Raw genomic sequence first — 14,288 nt, 5'->3', positions numbered from 1 at the left:
GTTGCTGTGAACGAGGCTGATGCCACGGCACTCTAGCCCGGGCAACAGAGCAAGAATCTGTCTCAAAAAGAAAAAAAAAAAAAGAAAAAGAAAAAGAAAAATGTTAGACATTACCTATGTGTTGTGCATTTGTAAGTGTATATAGAGAAAAGATTTAAACAAAGTGAAATCCTCATTAGCCACAAAAACAAGTCAACTGTGTCAAATGATACAATAAAGAACAGAAAATTTGATAAATGAGAGATATGGAGGTAAACAGAAGAATCCACTACACAGAAAGGTAAGTACGTGGTAAACATGCCACTTAAATAATAATCTGCACAGCTTTAGGGGATTGACCTAACTAAAGGAAACAATTTATTGGAAATTTTACAATTTCATTGGACATGTTAAGTAATATAATTCTCAGCAAATATTTTATCTTAAAATGCAAAGCTCTTGACAATTGACCTTCATATCTATAAAAGTGGTATGATAAGCATGTTTGACAGTTGCTAACAATGAAGCAGAAAAATCTATTCTGGTTTTCAGTGGTAAAACTTAAACTACTGACCAAGTTGCCAATAAAAACTCAAACAGGTTTATTTACCAGGTTCTTTACCTTTCAGAATCTGATACTGAACAGATTTTAAGAGGTTCTGAATCTGTTCCAGTATAGAAATAAGGCCAAACAGCTTCTGTGAAGGAATCACTAAAAGTATAGAGAACAGACCTATCATTCATATTATAAAAGGAGACCTCACCCAAGTCACAGTCCAGAAAAATGCCAACCTTACTGGGCCTCACTGCCGGCAGCAGGTGGGCTCTCTTGGGGCCCGAGGCAACATAGCCGCCACGCATGTACCGGCCAACAGCCCAGAACCCACCCAGAACCGACGGCTGATCCTGCCAGCTGCGAGCAACCCCGTCCTGACACACGCCCAGGATCCACTTGGGCTTCCTTCCCACGTCCACCTCCCAGTAGTGTCTGCCAGCACTGAACCTCTGACAGCCCAGGACAGCAGGGCAAAGCTCGAATCTCCTTGCGTGACAGCCACCTTTTTGCTTTGTTCTTCCGTACCGCACAGCTCTTCTGTCCTCAGAGACAATCAGCTGAAGATGGGCCGTGTCCACATCCAGGATCACATCTGCTTGGAAGGCCTTGATGACTCTGTGCAAGCCGGAATACTGGGGAGGAAGTCTGAAACCGTATTTTGTTAAACTAAATGAAAAGGTTTCAGGGTGTTTTAGGGTTTGATACCTGCGGTAGATGCTCTTAACGCAGGCCAGTAATTCCACGTCTGACTGCACACACGTGCCCTCTATCTCCCTCAGAAGATGTTTTAATGTGGAAACAACATCTGAAAACATTACAAGGTTTTCATTTAGTTTTGTTAAAATGTCCGTCTCTTCATCTTGTATCTCCCTAAGAATAGTCTCTTGCTCATTCTGTAAAAACAGTCTAATTCCCTCAAATTCAGAACTGATTGCTTCTCTCTTACATTCTACCTGCTTCGTAAGCTCCACTGACTTGCTGCCCTGCAGAGCTATCACTTTTTCAACTCGTTCTATATTATTCTTCAAGGGCTCAACGCTACGCTCCAGAGTTTCTCGGTGGTGAGAGGCGGCTTTGTCAAGGGGGCTAATGTAGTGCTTCTGGTGTTCAGCGGAGAGGCTGCACTGTGCACATAGCATCTCCAGGTTCTTCACACAGAAAAGGGTCAGAAACTGGTCGTGCTTGTCACACACAGCCTTCTCTTTCTGCCTCTTCCTCTTGCTCCTTCTGACCTGCAGCAGCTTAGCGATTTCAGTCAAACTACGGAGCTGAGGGTTCCTCCTGAAGTTCCCGTAAGGAAAGCAAAAACGGCAGACAGGACAGGGAAAGGTATCATCTAGATCCTTCCAGGATACACTGAGGCAGGAGTGACAGAAGTTGTGCCCACAGCTGATAGTCACCGGGTCTTTCAAGTACTCCAGGCAGATGGGACAGCTGGATTCCTCCTGGAGGTCCACCAGGGCTGTCACAAGCTCCATTGGGCTGTGAACAAAGGCAGTGGGTGAGGTCAGCTTCCTGTGGCAAGGCCTGCCTCCCCAGAGCTCAGACCCAGTGAGACGTGGACACCCATCCTGGACCTCGCGGATCAGCCCGGTTTGGGTCGCGCTGTCCTAACACGCTGAGGGCACTCACTGGCATCTTCTTTAGTCCCCTGCCCCTTAGCTTGGAGACAATAATGAGTCAAAGCCCGTAGCTCTATCAGATTAGCCCATCTGAATCTAGGTTTAATGACTTTCTTTAAGAAACTAGCCACAGGCCAGGCGCGGTGGGTCACACCTGTAATCCTAGCACTCTGGGAGGCTGAGGAGGGAGGATCACTTGAGCTCAGGAGTTTGAGACCAGCCTGAGCAAGAGCAAGACCCCACCTCTAATAAAAATAGAAAAAGTAGCCGGGCGTGGTGGTGTGCTCCTGTAGTCCGAGCTCCTCGGAAGGATCACTTGAGTTTAGGAGTTCAAGACCAGCCAGAGAAAGAGTGAGACCCAGTCTCTACTAAAAATAGAAAAATTAGCCAGGCATCCTGTAGTCCCAGCTACTCGGAAGCGGAGGCAGGATTGCTTGAGCCCAGGAGTTTGAGGTTGCTGTAAGCTAGGCTGATGCCACGGCATTCTAGTTAGGGGAATGGAGTGAGACTCTGTCCCAGAAAAAGAGAAGCCAGTCACAGGTCTAATGGAACAATCATTCCTGTGGGTGAGAAACAATTTTTAATTTCAAAATCTATTGGATTTGAAATCACACTATAATAAATGGTTTGGGCAAGAGCATCAATAACTATAAAAACTATTGGGTAAAATTTTATGGGGCAATAAGCTATTCACATAGTCTCAAAACATCACCCTAGGATGATATTTTAGTTATAAAGAGAAAAAAAACATGGGGCTGGGCGTGGTGGCTCACGCCTGTAATCCTAGCACTCTGGGAGGCCGAGGCGGGAGGACTGTTTGAGCTCAGGAGCTTTTGAGACCAGCCTGAGCAAGAGTAAGACCCCATCTCTACTAAAAATAGAAAGAAATTATATGGACAACTAAAAATATATACACAAAAAATTAGCCGGGCATGGTAGCGCATGTCTGTAGTCCCAGCTACTCGGGAGGCTGAGGCAGGAAGATCGCTTGAGCCCAGGAGTTTGAGGTTGCTGTGAGCGAGGCTGACGCCACGGCACTCTAGCCCGGGAAACAGAGTGAGACTCTGTCTCAAAAAAAAAAAAAAAGAAAATAAAAATAAATAAATAAATGAAATAAGAGAAAAAAACCAAGTACCTTTACAACGTGGAGATCCAGAGACCACCAGCTTCACCAGTGACGAGACAAAGCGATGACCTGCAATGGGAAGAAATTCGTTACCATCTGTGGAAAACGTCTGTAGAAAATATACATATTTTACCTCATTCTAATCATAGGCAGCAATCATGAACACCCAAATCATACCACACCTAACATAATAATGGCATCAGACTGCACCAATAAAAACAGCACTGAAAAGTAGCCAATTTGTTCTAAATTAAAGTAACAATAATACATAATCTTAGCTTGGATTCTAGACTGGGGAGAAAAGTTGCAATAAAGTGGATAATATAGGATAGTGGGAAAAATTTGAATACGTACTATTTATTAGATGACAGTGATACATAAAAGTTAGGCTTCCTAAATTTCATTAATTGTACCATAGCTGTATAAGAAAATGTCCTTCTTAGGAAATACATGTTGAATTATTTACTGGCTAAGGGGTCACGACCTTTGCAAATACCTCTTTTCCTTCAGGTCACATCACAAATCCCATCTTCTGCTCACCAACTTGGCGGCCTCCCACTCACTCCTGTCTCTGACATCCCATCTCTCTACTTACACTCATAGAACTCAATCGTAATCTGAAATGGTTTCTTCCCGTATTTCTTTTGTTTTTTGGGTTCTCTTTTGGCTTTAACTGGTGAATGAGGTAGACTAGAAGTAGACACTTAGTCTGCCCTATCCACTGAGAAGTAGCAGAAAATCAATGAAGACTTTAAAATAGGTGAATAATGAATAGATGGATACATGAATGAATAAAACCTTAGAAGAATGCAAACAGAATAAATGTCTGTTATAGCCGATAAAATTTAGGTGGGAGACTATTCAAAATGAAGAGATTAAAGAGAAAGGAGGCCGGGTGGTGGCTCACGCCTATAATCCTAGCACTCTGGGAGGCCGAGGCAGGAGGATCGCTCGAGGTCAAGAGTTCAAGACCAGCCTGAGTAAGAGTGAGACCCCGTTCTCTACTAAAAATAGAAACTATCTGGACAGCTAAAAATATATATAGAAAAAGTTAGCCGGGCATGGTGGTGCATGCCTGCAGTCCCAGCTACTCGGGAGGCTGAGGCAGGAGGATCGCCTGAGCCCAGGAGTTTGAGGTTGCTGTGAGCTAGGCTGACGCCACGGCACTCTAGCCCGGGCAACAGAGTGAGACTGTCTCAGAACAAAAAAAAGAGAAAGGAAAGCCAAAGGCAATGTGTGATATCTGAAATCCTCTGGCCTAGAAAGACAAAGTTATTAAGGACACTGTGGATACCACTGGAAATGTTTAGACATGGACTTATATTAGATAATTATAGTGTATTAGAACAAACTGGGTATAATAAAGATTTATAATGGAAAAGCAGAATGTCCATGTTCTAGAAGAGATACAAGCTTTTTAATAGACAAATGACAGGATATGTTTGTAACTTATTTTTAAACTGTTCAAAATAAAAAGTATATAATTTTACACATTATACATTCACATACAGAAATGCACACACACAGTGAGAAAACAGAGACAGTGGATCAGCCCAAATGTTAACAACTGGGGATTGTAGCCAAGAGTAAAGGGGTTATAGACACTATTCTTTCAGTATCATTGTAGGTTTGGGAAATTTCAAAATAAAAAGTTGTAAAACTACTGGCACCTGTTCCATATCCCCTTTCATGACTACTTTCCAGCCAGCTGGAGTTAGTTCCTCATACACGTGACCACTCAACCATCACTGTAGCATTCTCTCCCCTTCTCCCCAACCCTAACAGGCACATTCCTTCACCTGTTTCTGCTGCTCACCTTTCACAGAACACAATCCTTAAAGGTAACAGAATTGGCGTGATTTTGACATGTGATGATGACTTTGTCTTTGACCCAGAGGAAGTTACCTCTTTATTTCAGAATTATTCAAATGTGAATAAAACCATTCACTTTAGAATTGATGAAACAGGTTATGTGTAGTTGTCACACTTTTTAACATAACTCCTCACCCATTTCAATCCAACACTTTAGCAGAACAGAGTATCAAGCTCGGGGTCCTGACAAAACTTCGCACAGTGCTAAACGTCTTCCGTACAGTCAATGACCTCCATCTTTTTTTCTGAGACAGAGTCTCCCTCTGTCGCCCAGGCTAGAGTGCAGTGGCATGATCGTAGGTCACTGCGACCTCAAAATCCTGGGCCCAAGCCTCCAGAGTAGCTGAGACTATAGGTACACACCACACATCCGGCTAATTTTTTCTATTTTTAGTAGAGATGGGGTCTTGCTCAGGGTCTCAAACTCCTGAGCTCAAGCGATCCTCCTGCCTCGGCCTCTCAGTGCTGGGATTGCAGGCATGAGCCACCACGCCCAGCACTGATCTCCTTAAACCCTTACAAATCTGTGAAGCAACCTGCCACCTGCCCTGAGCATCTCTGTTTGGTCTCCCGGGTATGCCAAAAACTCAAGGCCCTGTGACCACTCTCTACCCAGGATATATCTCATAGTTGTGTTTGCATCAGGTGTCCTTGAAAGAAGAGGTAAGGTGTCAGTGTGGGACAAAGAAAAGGCTTGCTGTGAAAATGGATTCCCAAGCTCAGGGTTCACTGGCTGTGATGCAAACCCCCATGTGCACAGCACCTAAAACAGTCTGGTCTGTCCACATCACCTGTGGGGCCTGGAACGTAGAGGGAAACGGCACCAACGTGACGCTCAGGCTGCTGGTGGTGCCAGGTGTAACATGGTTCTTTGGGACCCAAGAGTGTTGTCTCCTGGTAACATCCATGAGATATTAATAGGCTAATTTATGAGCTTGCAAATAGAGCAAAACCCCAAGCCCTGATAATTTGACGCTATTATCTTCAATTATAAGGTGGCATTTCAATTTACAAAAGTTTGATAGGCTTATCCAAAGTCCTAATACTAACTGGTATAACCACACTATCCTTTCTTGGTATTTAGAAAACATAAGTTTATAGCCTCCAAAATCTACAGTGCTTCATAAAGTGTTCTGTTCAACTCATATTAATGGATGTCCCACATTTGTTAGTATGTCCAAATAATCTAACAAGGAGAAAATTAAGATTTTTGTACGTTTTCCACCATACATGACGATGTAGACAGACAGCAACCAATTAGGTGGCAGTCTCTAATAAATGGTGTTTCCCAGAGATTATCAGGAATTTATGAGGAAATGGGTCCCGCCACCCCCCCCCATAAGAATGTGTCACTGCACCTCAAGTGTTTGTACAAACAATGAGGTTTATATATGAACGGCTGCTTTCCTTCTGAGAATCTGGTATTTTGATATAAATTAGGGAGAGAAGCCTGCATGACCTGCTCCCAGCCAAGACCTTGGGCAGCAAGTCTCTAATGAGCTCTGCAGTCAGACAACTTTTCACTCCTGTTATCACAACTTGTCACTGGAGCAATTAAGCAAGTCCTGTGTGACTTCACTGAGAGAGGACTTCTGGAAGCTTAGCTTGGTTTCCTCCAGACTTCACCTGTTTGCTGATTTTGGTTTGTATCCTTTCACTATAATGAATCATAACCAAAAGTCACACTTTACGCTGAATCCTGTTTACTTTAGCAAATCACCAAACCTGGGGGTGGTCTTGGGGCCCCCCCACACAGTTTATTGTTATACGATTTCCACGTGAAAAAAAAAAGAGCACTTAGAAATCTAGCCCAGGCCAGTCGCGGTGGCTCACGCCTGTAATCCTAGCACTCTGGGAGGCCGAGGCGGGTGGATTGTTTGAGCTCAGGAGTTCCAGACCAGCCTGAGCAAGAATGAGACCCCTGTCTCTACTAAAAATAGAAAGAAATTATATGGACAACTAAAAATATATATGTATATAAAATTAGCTAGGCATGGTGGCACATGCCTGTAGTCCCAGCTACTTGGGAGGCTGAGGCAGGAGGATTGCTTGAGCCCAGTATTGTGAGGTTGCTGTGAGCTAGGCTGATGCCATGGCACTCTAGCTCGGGCGACAGAGTGAGACTCTGTCTCAAAAAAAACAACAAAGAAAGAAATCTAGCCCAGCTGCCTGTATTTACATTATGTCATGTGCTGTTGCACTGTAGTATACATTACAGTACTATTTTAGAGTAAAACCCACTGCATCTCTCATTACTCCTAACTCTTTAATGATCAGAAAAGGCGTTAACTGCTCATGGCAGTAGTTGGGCAGAAAAAAAGTCATGTACATTCCAATTTTGAAGGGATAGTAAGGTTTTATTACACTTAAAAATTGTATCTTTCAATAATAAGCAATTATATAAAATAAATGATTATGCGTCCTTCAACTCTTCCCACCTTTCAATGGAACTTCTCATAAGTAACAACGTCATTGCATGGGCTCCTAATCCTTCTTTTAAAATAGATATTTAGGCCGGGCATGGTGGCTCACGCCTGTAATCCTAGTACTCTGGGAGGCTGAGGCAGGTGGATCGCTCGAGGTCAGGAGTTCGAGACCAGCCTGAGCGAGACCCCGTCTCTACTAAAAATAGAAAGAAATTATCTGGCCAACTAAAATATATATAGAAAAAAAAATTAGCCGGGCATGGTGGCGCATGCCTGTAGTCCCAGCTACTCGGGAGGCTGAGGCAGGAGGATCGCTTGAGCCCAGGAGTTTGAGGTTGCTGTGAGCTAGGCTGACGCCACGGCACTCACTCTAGCCCGGGCAACAAAGTGAGACTCTGTCTCAAAAAAAAAAAAATAAAATAAAATAAAATAGATATTTAATGGATGCTTTTGGGCTGGTTAAATATGAAGAAAAGTTTTACAAATTTTGAACAAAGCAGTACAGCCAGTACCTTGCAAAATATGACAGGAATTCTTTTTTCTTTTCTTTTTTTCTCACGGGAAGGCCGTCACCGCGGAAAAGGCAGGAATTCTTGAAACCAGAAGGAACAACTATATTGGTGTTTAAAAAAATGTGTTATTTCATTTAAAATAAAAGATAGGGGTGCATTTCTGCACAGATGCTGGTACCCAATGTGTCCTCCCTTCCCCAGATACTCTAATTTCCCCTCACCCACCTTCCAAACTCAGGCCATCAGGCCATGAAGTGAAAAGAGCAGCTTCATAAGCCCTTTTCCTAGTTCAAGCTACAAAGATCAGCCCACTATTTTAACTATCTTCTTGCTCTTGATAATGATTTTCTTCTTGACTAAACTTGAGCCAGGCTCTTCTGAATCCTCTTCTCAACTAGGCCCGTGAGGACTGAACTCTGATCTTTTCTTTTGCTCAAAATTCCTTCCTAAGGTGGCCAGATGAGTCACATTCACAAAGGTAAAATACCACCGGGCAGGTTTTGTTAACCAAATATAGCGTGGTTTACTTCCCAACCTGATTCTGGTATAGCATTAGCAGCACCTAAAAGATAGAATGCCCCTCCCCCCACCTTAACTCGAGCAGCCCGGCAGATCCTTATCTTAACTTGAAAGATTCTCCTGTCTGGACCTCCCAGGGTGCTCACACCTGTATCTTAAATTAAGCATTTCCTTTCTGGTCGTTTAGATAAAGCCAATTGTCAGCCAAAGAATCTTTAAACCCACCTATAACCTGCAAGCTCCCCGCTTCGAAATGGCCCACCTTTTTGGGCCAAACCAATGTGTGCCTCCCACGTATTGATTTATGACTTTACCTGTTACCCCTGTCTCTCTGAAATGTATAAAACCAAACTGTAACCCAGCCACAGCGAGTCCACTTGCTCAAGGCTTCCTGGGAGTGGCTCCAGGCCATGATCCTCAAATGTGGCTCAGAATAAACCTCTTTCAAATATTTCAGAGTTTGGATTTTTCCGTCCACACCCAACCTTGTTCTATGAAGACTTGAACAAAGTAGTAACATACTTCTATCAGCTCAAGCCTGCATCCCGAGGATGACACATCCCCCCCTGAAGTGCCTACCTGAGAAAACTCCAGACTGCCAAAAGAATGTACTGTTGATTCCAGCCCACATCCGAAGATGGGGCCTCTGTCTCCCAGCTCTGTGGGAGGGTAGGAACCTAATTTCAAAAAGGCCAGTGAGCAAACCCAGATGTCTTTCATGGGAGAACCAACGGGTTCCCATTTTTTGCAATTTTTCACTTCCCTGATTCTACTAAGCTCCCACTCACTCCGTCTGTGCCCTCATTCTCCCTTTTAAACATCCGGTCACCGCTGTACAAAGCAAAGCTGAGTTCCCTTCTCACTGGATTTATTTCCCTATTGCAACAGTATATTACTAATTAAAATCTGCCTCTATCACTTTACCTAGTGTCTGGCATTGTTTATCTTTCACACACCCCATCCCCTTAATCAATTCCATAATTCTATGGCTTTTCAAATACAAATCTAATCCTATTACCTTCTAGCTTCCAACTTTGCAATAACGTTTTCTTACTCTAAGAGTTACTAACTAACCAACATCTTGACTGTACTCTCTTTTCCTGGTTGCACTTATCATGCCAAAGATCACAGTTGCCATTTTACATTTATTTTGTCAGCCTTTGGTTAAAGGCACTGGAGTGTAAGGTTCATGATCTGAATTCTTTCCTATTTTTCTCAAAATTGTATTACCTATGTCAACGGAAAAAAAAAACCTGCAGGTGTGTCTTGAATACCCTTAGGCCTGTTAACGGGTTACAAAGGATGACCCCAAGAAGGGAGGGGGCACGATGAGGCCTGTCTGACCTCCCTTCTCCTGGCAGGCAATTTAGTTTTAGGATATTCTTTTGGCCACGAGGGGGTCCATTCAGTCAGCTGGTGGGGTGGGGACCGTAGGCCTTAAGATTTTTAGTTCACACCTACTGCTGCTGCTGCCACTGCATAGTATCGGCTAGTGTGAGTTCAATAAAAATTAGGCCAATGATAAAGATTCCCTGCTCTAAACATTCACTTTTATTATTTTATTTATTTATTGACAGTGTCTCCCTCTGTTGCTCAGGCTGGAGAGCACCGGCCCAATCACAGCTCTCAATAACCCCCAACTCATGGAGTCAAGATCCTTCTGGGCCAGGCGCAGTGGCTCATACCTGTAATCCTAGCACTCCGGGAGGCTGAGGTGGGAGGATCACTCCAGGTCAGGAGTTCGAGACCAGCCTGAGCAAAAGTGAGACCCCCGTCTCTACTAAAAATAGAAGGAAATTATCTAGACAACTAAACATATATAGAAAAACTTGGCCGGGCATGGTGGCACATGCCTGTAGTCCCAGCTACTTGGGAGGCTGAGGCAGGAGGATCGCTTGAGCCCAGGAGTCTGAGGTTGCTGTGAGTGAGGCTGACGCCACGGCACTCTAGCCCGGGCAACAGACCGAGACTCTGTCTCAAAAAAAATAAAAATAAAAATAAAAAAGTAAAAGATACTTCTGGCTCAGCCTCCGCAAACTCGAACCATGACCCATGGCTAATTTGTCTTACAGTGTTGGTCAGGCTGGTCTAGACTTCCTGGCCTCAAGTGATCCTCCAGCCTCAGCCTCCCAAGGTGCTGGAATTGCAAGCTTGAGTTACCAAGCCTGGCCCCCTCTACTACATTAGATGAGGGGTCCCCAACCTATGGTGAGTTGTATAAATATTTCATTGTATATTACAATGTAGTAGCAGGAGAAATAAAGTGCATAATAAATGTAATGCGCTTGAATCATCCTTAAACCATCTGATACCTCTCCGGGCCTGGAAGACTTGCCTTCCATGAAAACGGTCCCTGGTGTCAAAAAGGTTGGGGACCACTGCTGTAGATGATACTTTACATAACTGAGCCTGAACTTTCTCATCCGTAAACCTTCAGCATATAGTCATTTCCCACCTGCGAGATCCTTTTGAGCACGAAAGAGAGATTAAACCCTCCAGGGAGGCGCTCGCACTGTGGGGCTGGCAGATCCCTTCCTAACAGGCCGGCCCTGACTCTTTGGAGATCACGTGCTACCTCCTAAACCGGTGCTGAGGTCAGGCTATTCTTTAGAGTTCAGTATGACTACACACGTTCTAGAGGCCCAGGCTCCTGTACTTTCTTTCTCTCTTTTCCTTCTTTTTTAACAGGGTCTCTGTCTGTCACCCAGGCTGGGGTGCAGTGGTGCAATCACAGCTCCCTGCAGCCTCCAGCTCCTGGGCTCAATCGATCCTCCCGCCTCGGCCTCCCGAGTAGCGGGACAAGGTGTGTACAACCATGCCCGGCCAGTTTTTTAAATGTTTTTGTAGAGACAGGGTCTGGCTATGTTGTCCAGGCTGGTCTCGAACTCCTGGGCTCAAGGGATCCTCCCGCCTCGGCCTCCCGAAGTGAGCGCTGGGCTTAGGGTTAGGGTTAGGAAAGAGGCCCCACAGAGCCTGAGGACCCCGCGTGGCCAGGCCGCGACCCCGGAGTTTGGGCCGATGTTCAGGAAGCCCCTGCCCAGGGAAGCCGCCCGCAGGCCCTCCGGGACCCTCCCCAGCTTACCGGGCGAAGCGGACCAGGGGCGCCGGCCCAGGCTGTGGTGGACTCGGAACCCGCGCGCACCCGACGCACCTGGCTCTCCCCAAGCGCCGATCCAGCGTCCGTGGTGCTCACGGCGCCTGCGCGGCGGTGGGCGGGCCGGGCCTGCGCATGCTCAGTGGCCCTGGGGCGTGGCGGTGCTGAGACCCGGGCGGAGGGGGAAGGTCCAGGCCCTGGGGGCTTCCCGTGATCGGCTGCGTCACAATGACTGTATTTTCAGAGTGTTTGTTCCCGTGAGCTCCTTGCCGCCTGGCCGTACTGATTTCAGGCTGGTTTACAGCTTTGCCCAGGGCGGGCGCGGTGGCTCACGCCTGTCATCCCAGCACTCTGGGAGGCCGAGGCGGGAGGATCGCTCGAGCTCAGGAGTTCGAGACCAGCCTGAGCAAGAGCGAGGCCCCGTCTCTACTAAAAATAGAAAGAAATTAGCCGAACAATTAAAAAATATATAGGTAGAAAAAATTAACCGGGCATGGTGGCGCATGCCTGTCGTCCCAGCTACTCGGGAGGCTGAGGCAGGAGGATCGCTCGAGCCCAGGAGTGTGAGGTTGCTGTGAGCGAGGCTGACGCCACGGCACTCACTCTAGCCCGGGCGACAGAGCGAGACTCTGTCTCAAAACAACAACAACAACAGAGTGTGGCGTTTGAGGCGATCCAGGGCGAATACGAGTTCGCAGGGCAGACGTGACTTTAAAATCTTGAAGGCTGAAGCGTTCGTGATTGAAGAGCTTCTTAACTCTCACAGCTCTGCGCGTGAGGCCCCGAAAAGAGGCGACTGTTTGCAGAAGAAATCACAGCGTTGGCGCTTCGCCTTTCTATTGAAAACCTGGGGCAGCTTCCCAGGGCGCAGCCAACGGTGATGAGATCCGAGCCCCGGCGCGAGAGCAGGGCGCGGGAACGGGGGGCAGAGCCCGGCCTTCCACCCCCTCGGGCCGAAGGTGCAGCCTGAGAGGCGACAGCTCCGTGGTCGGGGCCTGCCGCATCTGGAGTGAGTCGGGGACGCAGGCAGGGAAACGCCCCAGAGGCTTGTAAGCCTGAACAGGGCCTGATTGCACCGCGTTGGTGAAGCAAGCAGCGGGGCTGCCTGCGAGGATCTTCTCTGCCAGGACAGGAGCCGCCGAGGGTTCCCAGCAACACGCGCCGGCGCACGCAGGGCAGCCCCGCAGCCTGCCCGCCGCGGGAAGTCCCCTCCCTCTCCGCTCGCGACATCCGGGCTTTCAGTGAGGGGATGGCCCGGTGTGATCTCTCATCTTCTCTCCGTCGGTCCCGGGACTCTCGCTCCCGTCAGGGCACCTTCCCGCAGGAGTGGGAGAGCGCCTGGGGGGGAGCGAGTTCCGACGGGGCTGCATGAAGACAGCAGGCAAAGCTTTCCAGAGTTTGACCCTGGGTTTCTGCTTTCCCCTGGAAAACTGGCTTCTCCCTCAGGGTTTTGCAGAATGAGACCCGCCCACCCGCATCCCCGTCCTCGGGCTGCAGGGCCGCCTCCCGCGGGGCTCGGTTCCGAGGACCGGAGTGAGGGAAGTTGCCTGGGGGCAAAGAGGCGGGAGAGCCCGCAGGAATCTCAAAGCCTCCCATCCTGGCAACTCTGAGGAAAAGAAGAAATTACAAAGGAAAAGATAAAAACGTTTACCTGTCTCAGATTTTCAAACCCATGCAACAAATTTAAAAAAAAAAAAATGAGAAGAAATGGGCCGGGCGCGGTGGCTCACGCCTGTAATCCCAGCCCTCTGGGAGGCCGAGGCGGGTGGATCGCTCGAGGTCAGGAGTTCGAGACCAGCCTGAGCGAGACCCCGTCTCTACTAAAAATAGAAATAAAAAATTATCTTGACAACTAAAAATATATATAGGAAAAATTAGCCGGGCATGGTGGCGCATGCCTGTAGTCCCAGCTACTCGGGAGGCTGAGGCAGGAGGATGCTCAAGCCCAGGAGTCTGAGGTTGCTGTGAGCGAGGCTGACCCCACGGCACTCACTCTAGCCCGGGCAACAAAGTGAGACTCTGTCTCAAAAAAAAAAAAAAATTTGAGAAGAAATGTTTCCTGCAAATATAAAGCCCCACATTTGTGGTTTGTTGGATTTCTCCTAGACAGGGACAATTCATGGAATGACAATACTGGTTTTATATTTATTTTTCCTCAAGTTATATGATGATAAACTCTCTATACTTCTAGTAGAATTACAATAAACAATAAGCCTTGGCTGTGACAATTGTAATGATACTCTTTTTTTCTCAGTAATAAACATGTTAATACTGGTACCTATGGATATTTTAATTTGAGATGTGATATTGCTGCCACCCAACAGGGTTGTATTGCCCACTGCACAGAGAAGAGCTAGTGTACCAAGACAGTCGGGATTGCAATGGAGAAAGTCTTTATTCCGCATAGCACCAAAAGGGGAGATGGGAGACGTTTCTCAAATCTGCCTCCCTGAGAATTTGGAAGGCAGGGTTTTTAAGGGTAGTTTGACAGGCAAGGGGTTAGGCAATTAGGTTTGTTAATTGGGGCAAAATTGTAGGAATGTAGAAATTATCTTCCTGTGTTGTTGCAGTACCTGGGGTCA

At 46.7% G+C, this 14,288-nt stretch overlaps 1 protein-coding gene across 2 annotated transcripts; it reads right to left on the bottom strand.

Moving 5' to 3' along the window:
- Positions 1-71: 71 nt before the first annotated feature.
- On the bottom strand, positions 72-11,767 carry TRIM60 (tripartite motif containing 60). Of its 2 annotated transcripts, XM_045552552.1 has the most exons (5): positions 11,695-11,764; positions 9,192-9,289; positions 8,094-8,193; positions 3,293-3,352; positions 72-2,017 (listed from the first exon to the last, which is right to left on the bottom strand). In XM_045552552.1, the coding sequence occupies exon 5, from the start codon at positions 2,011-2,013 to the stop codon at positions 598-600; it is 1,416 nt and encodes a 471-aa protein (XP_045408508.1). In that variant the 5' UTR covers positions 2,014-2,017; positions 3,293-3,352; positions 8,094-8,193; positions 9,192-9,289; positions 11,695-11,764; the 3' UTR covers positions 72-597. The 2 variants fall into 2 exon arrangements, with proteins under 2 accessions (XP_045408508.1, XP_045408509.1); XM_045552553.1 differs by lacking the exon at positions 9,192-9,289 and having other exon boundaries at positions 11,695-11,767.
- Positions 11,768-14,288: the final 2,521 nt, after the last annotated feature.

The sequence above is a fragment of the Lemur catta genome, chromosome 5, assembly GCF_020740605.2.
Source record: "Lemur catta isolate mLemCat1 chromosome 5, mLemCat1.pri, whole genome shotgun sequence".
Lineage (NCBI taxonomy): Eukaryota > Metazoa > Chordata > Mammalia > Primates > Lemuridae > Lemur > Lemur catta.
The sequence above is the reverse complement of the archived record's forward strand: the minus strand, read 5'-3'. Positions and strand labels throughout refer to the sequence as shown.

Bases quoted from the DNA above. Each gene is read 5' to 3' on its own strand.
- TRIM60 (XM_045552553.1), bottom strand. From the start codon at position 2,013: ATGGAGCTTGTGACAGCCCTGGTGGACCTCCAGGAGGAATCCAGCTGT.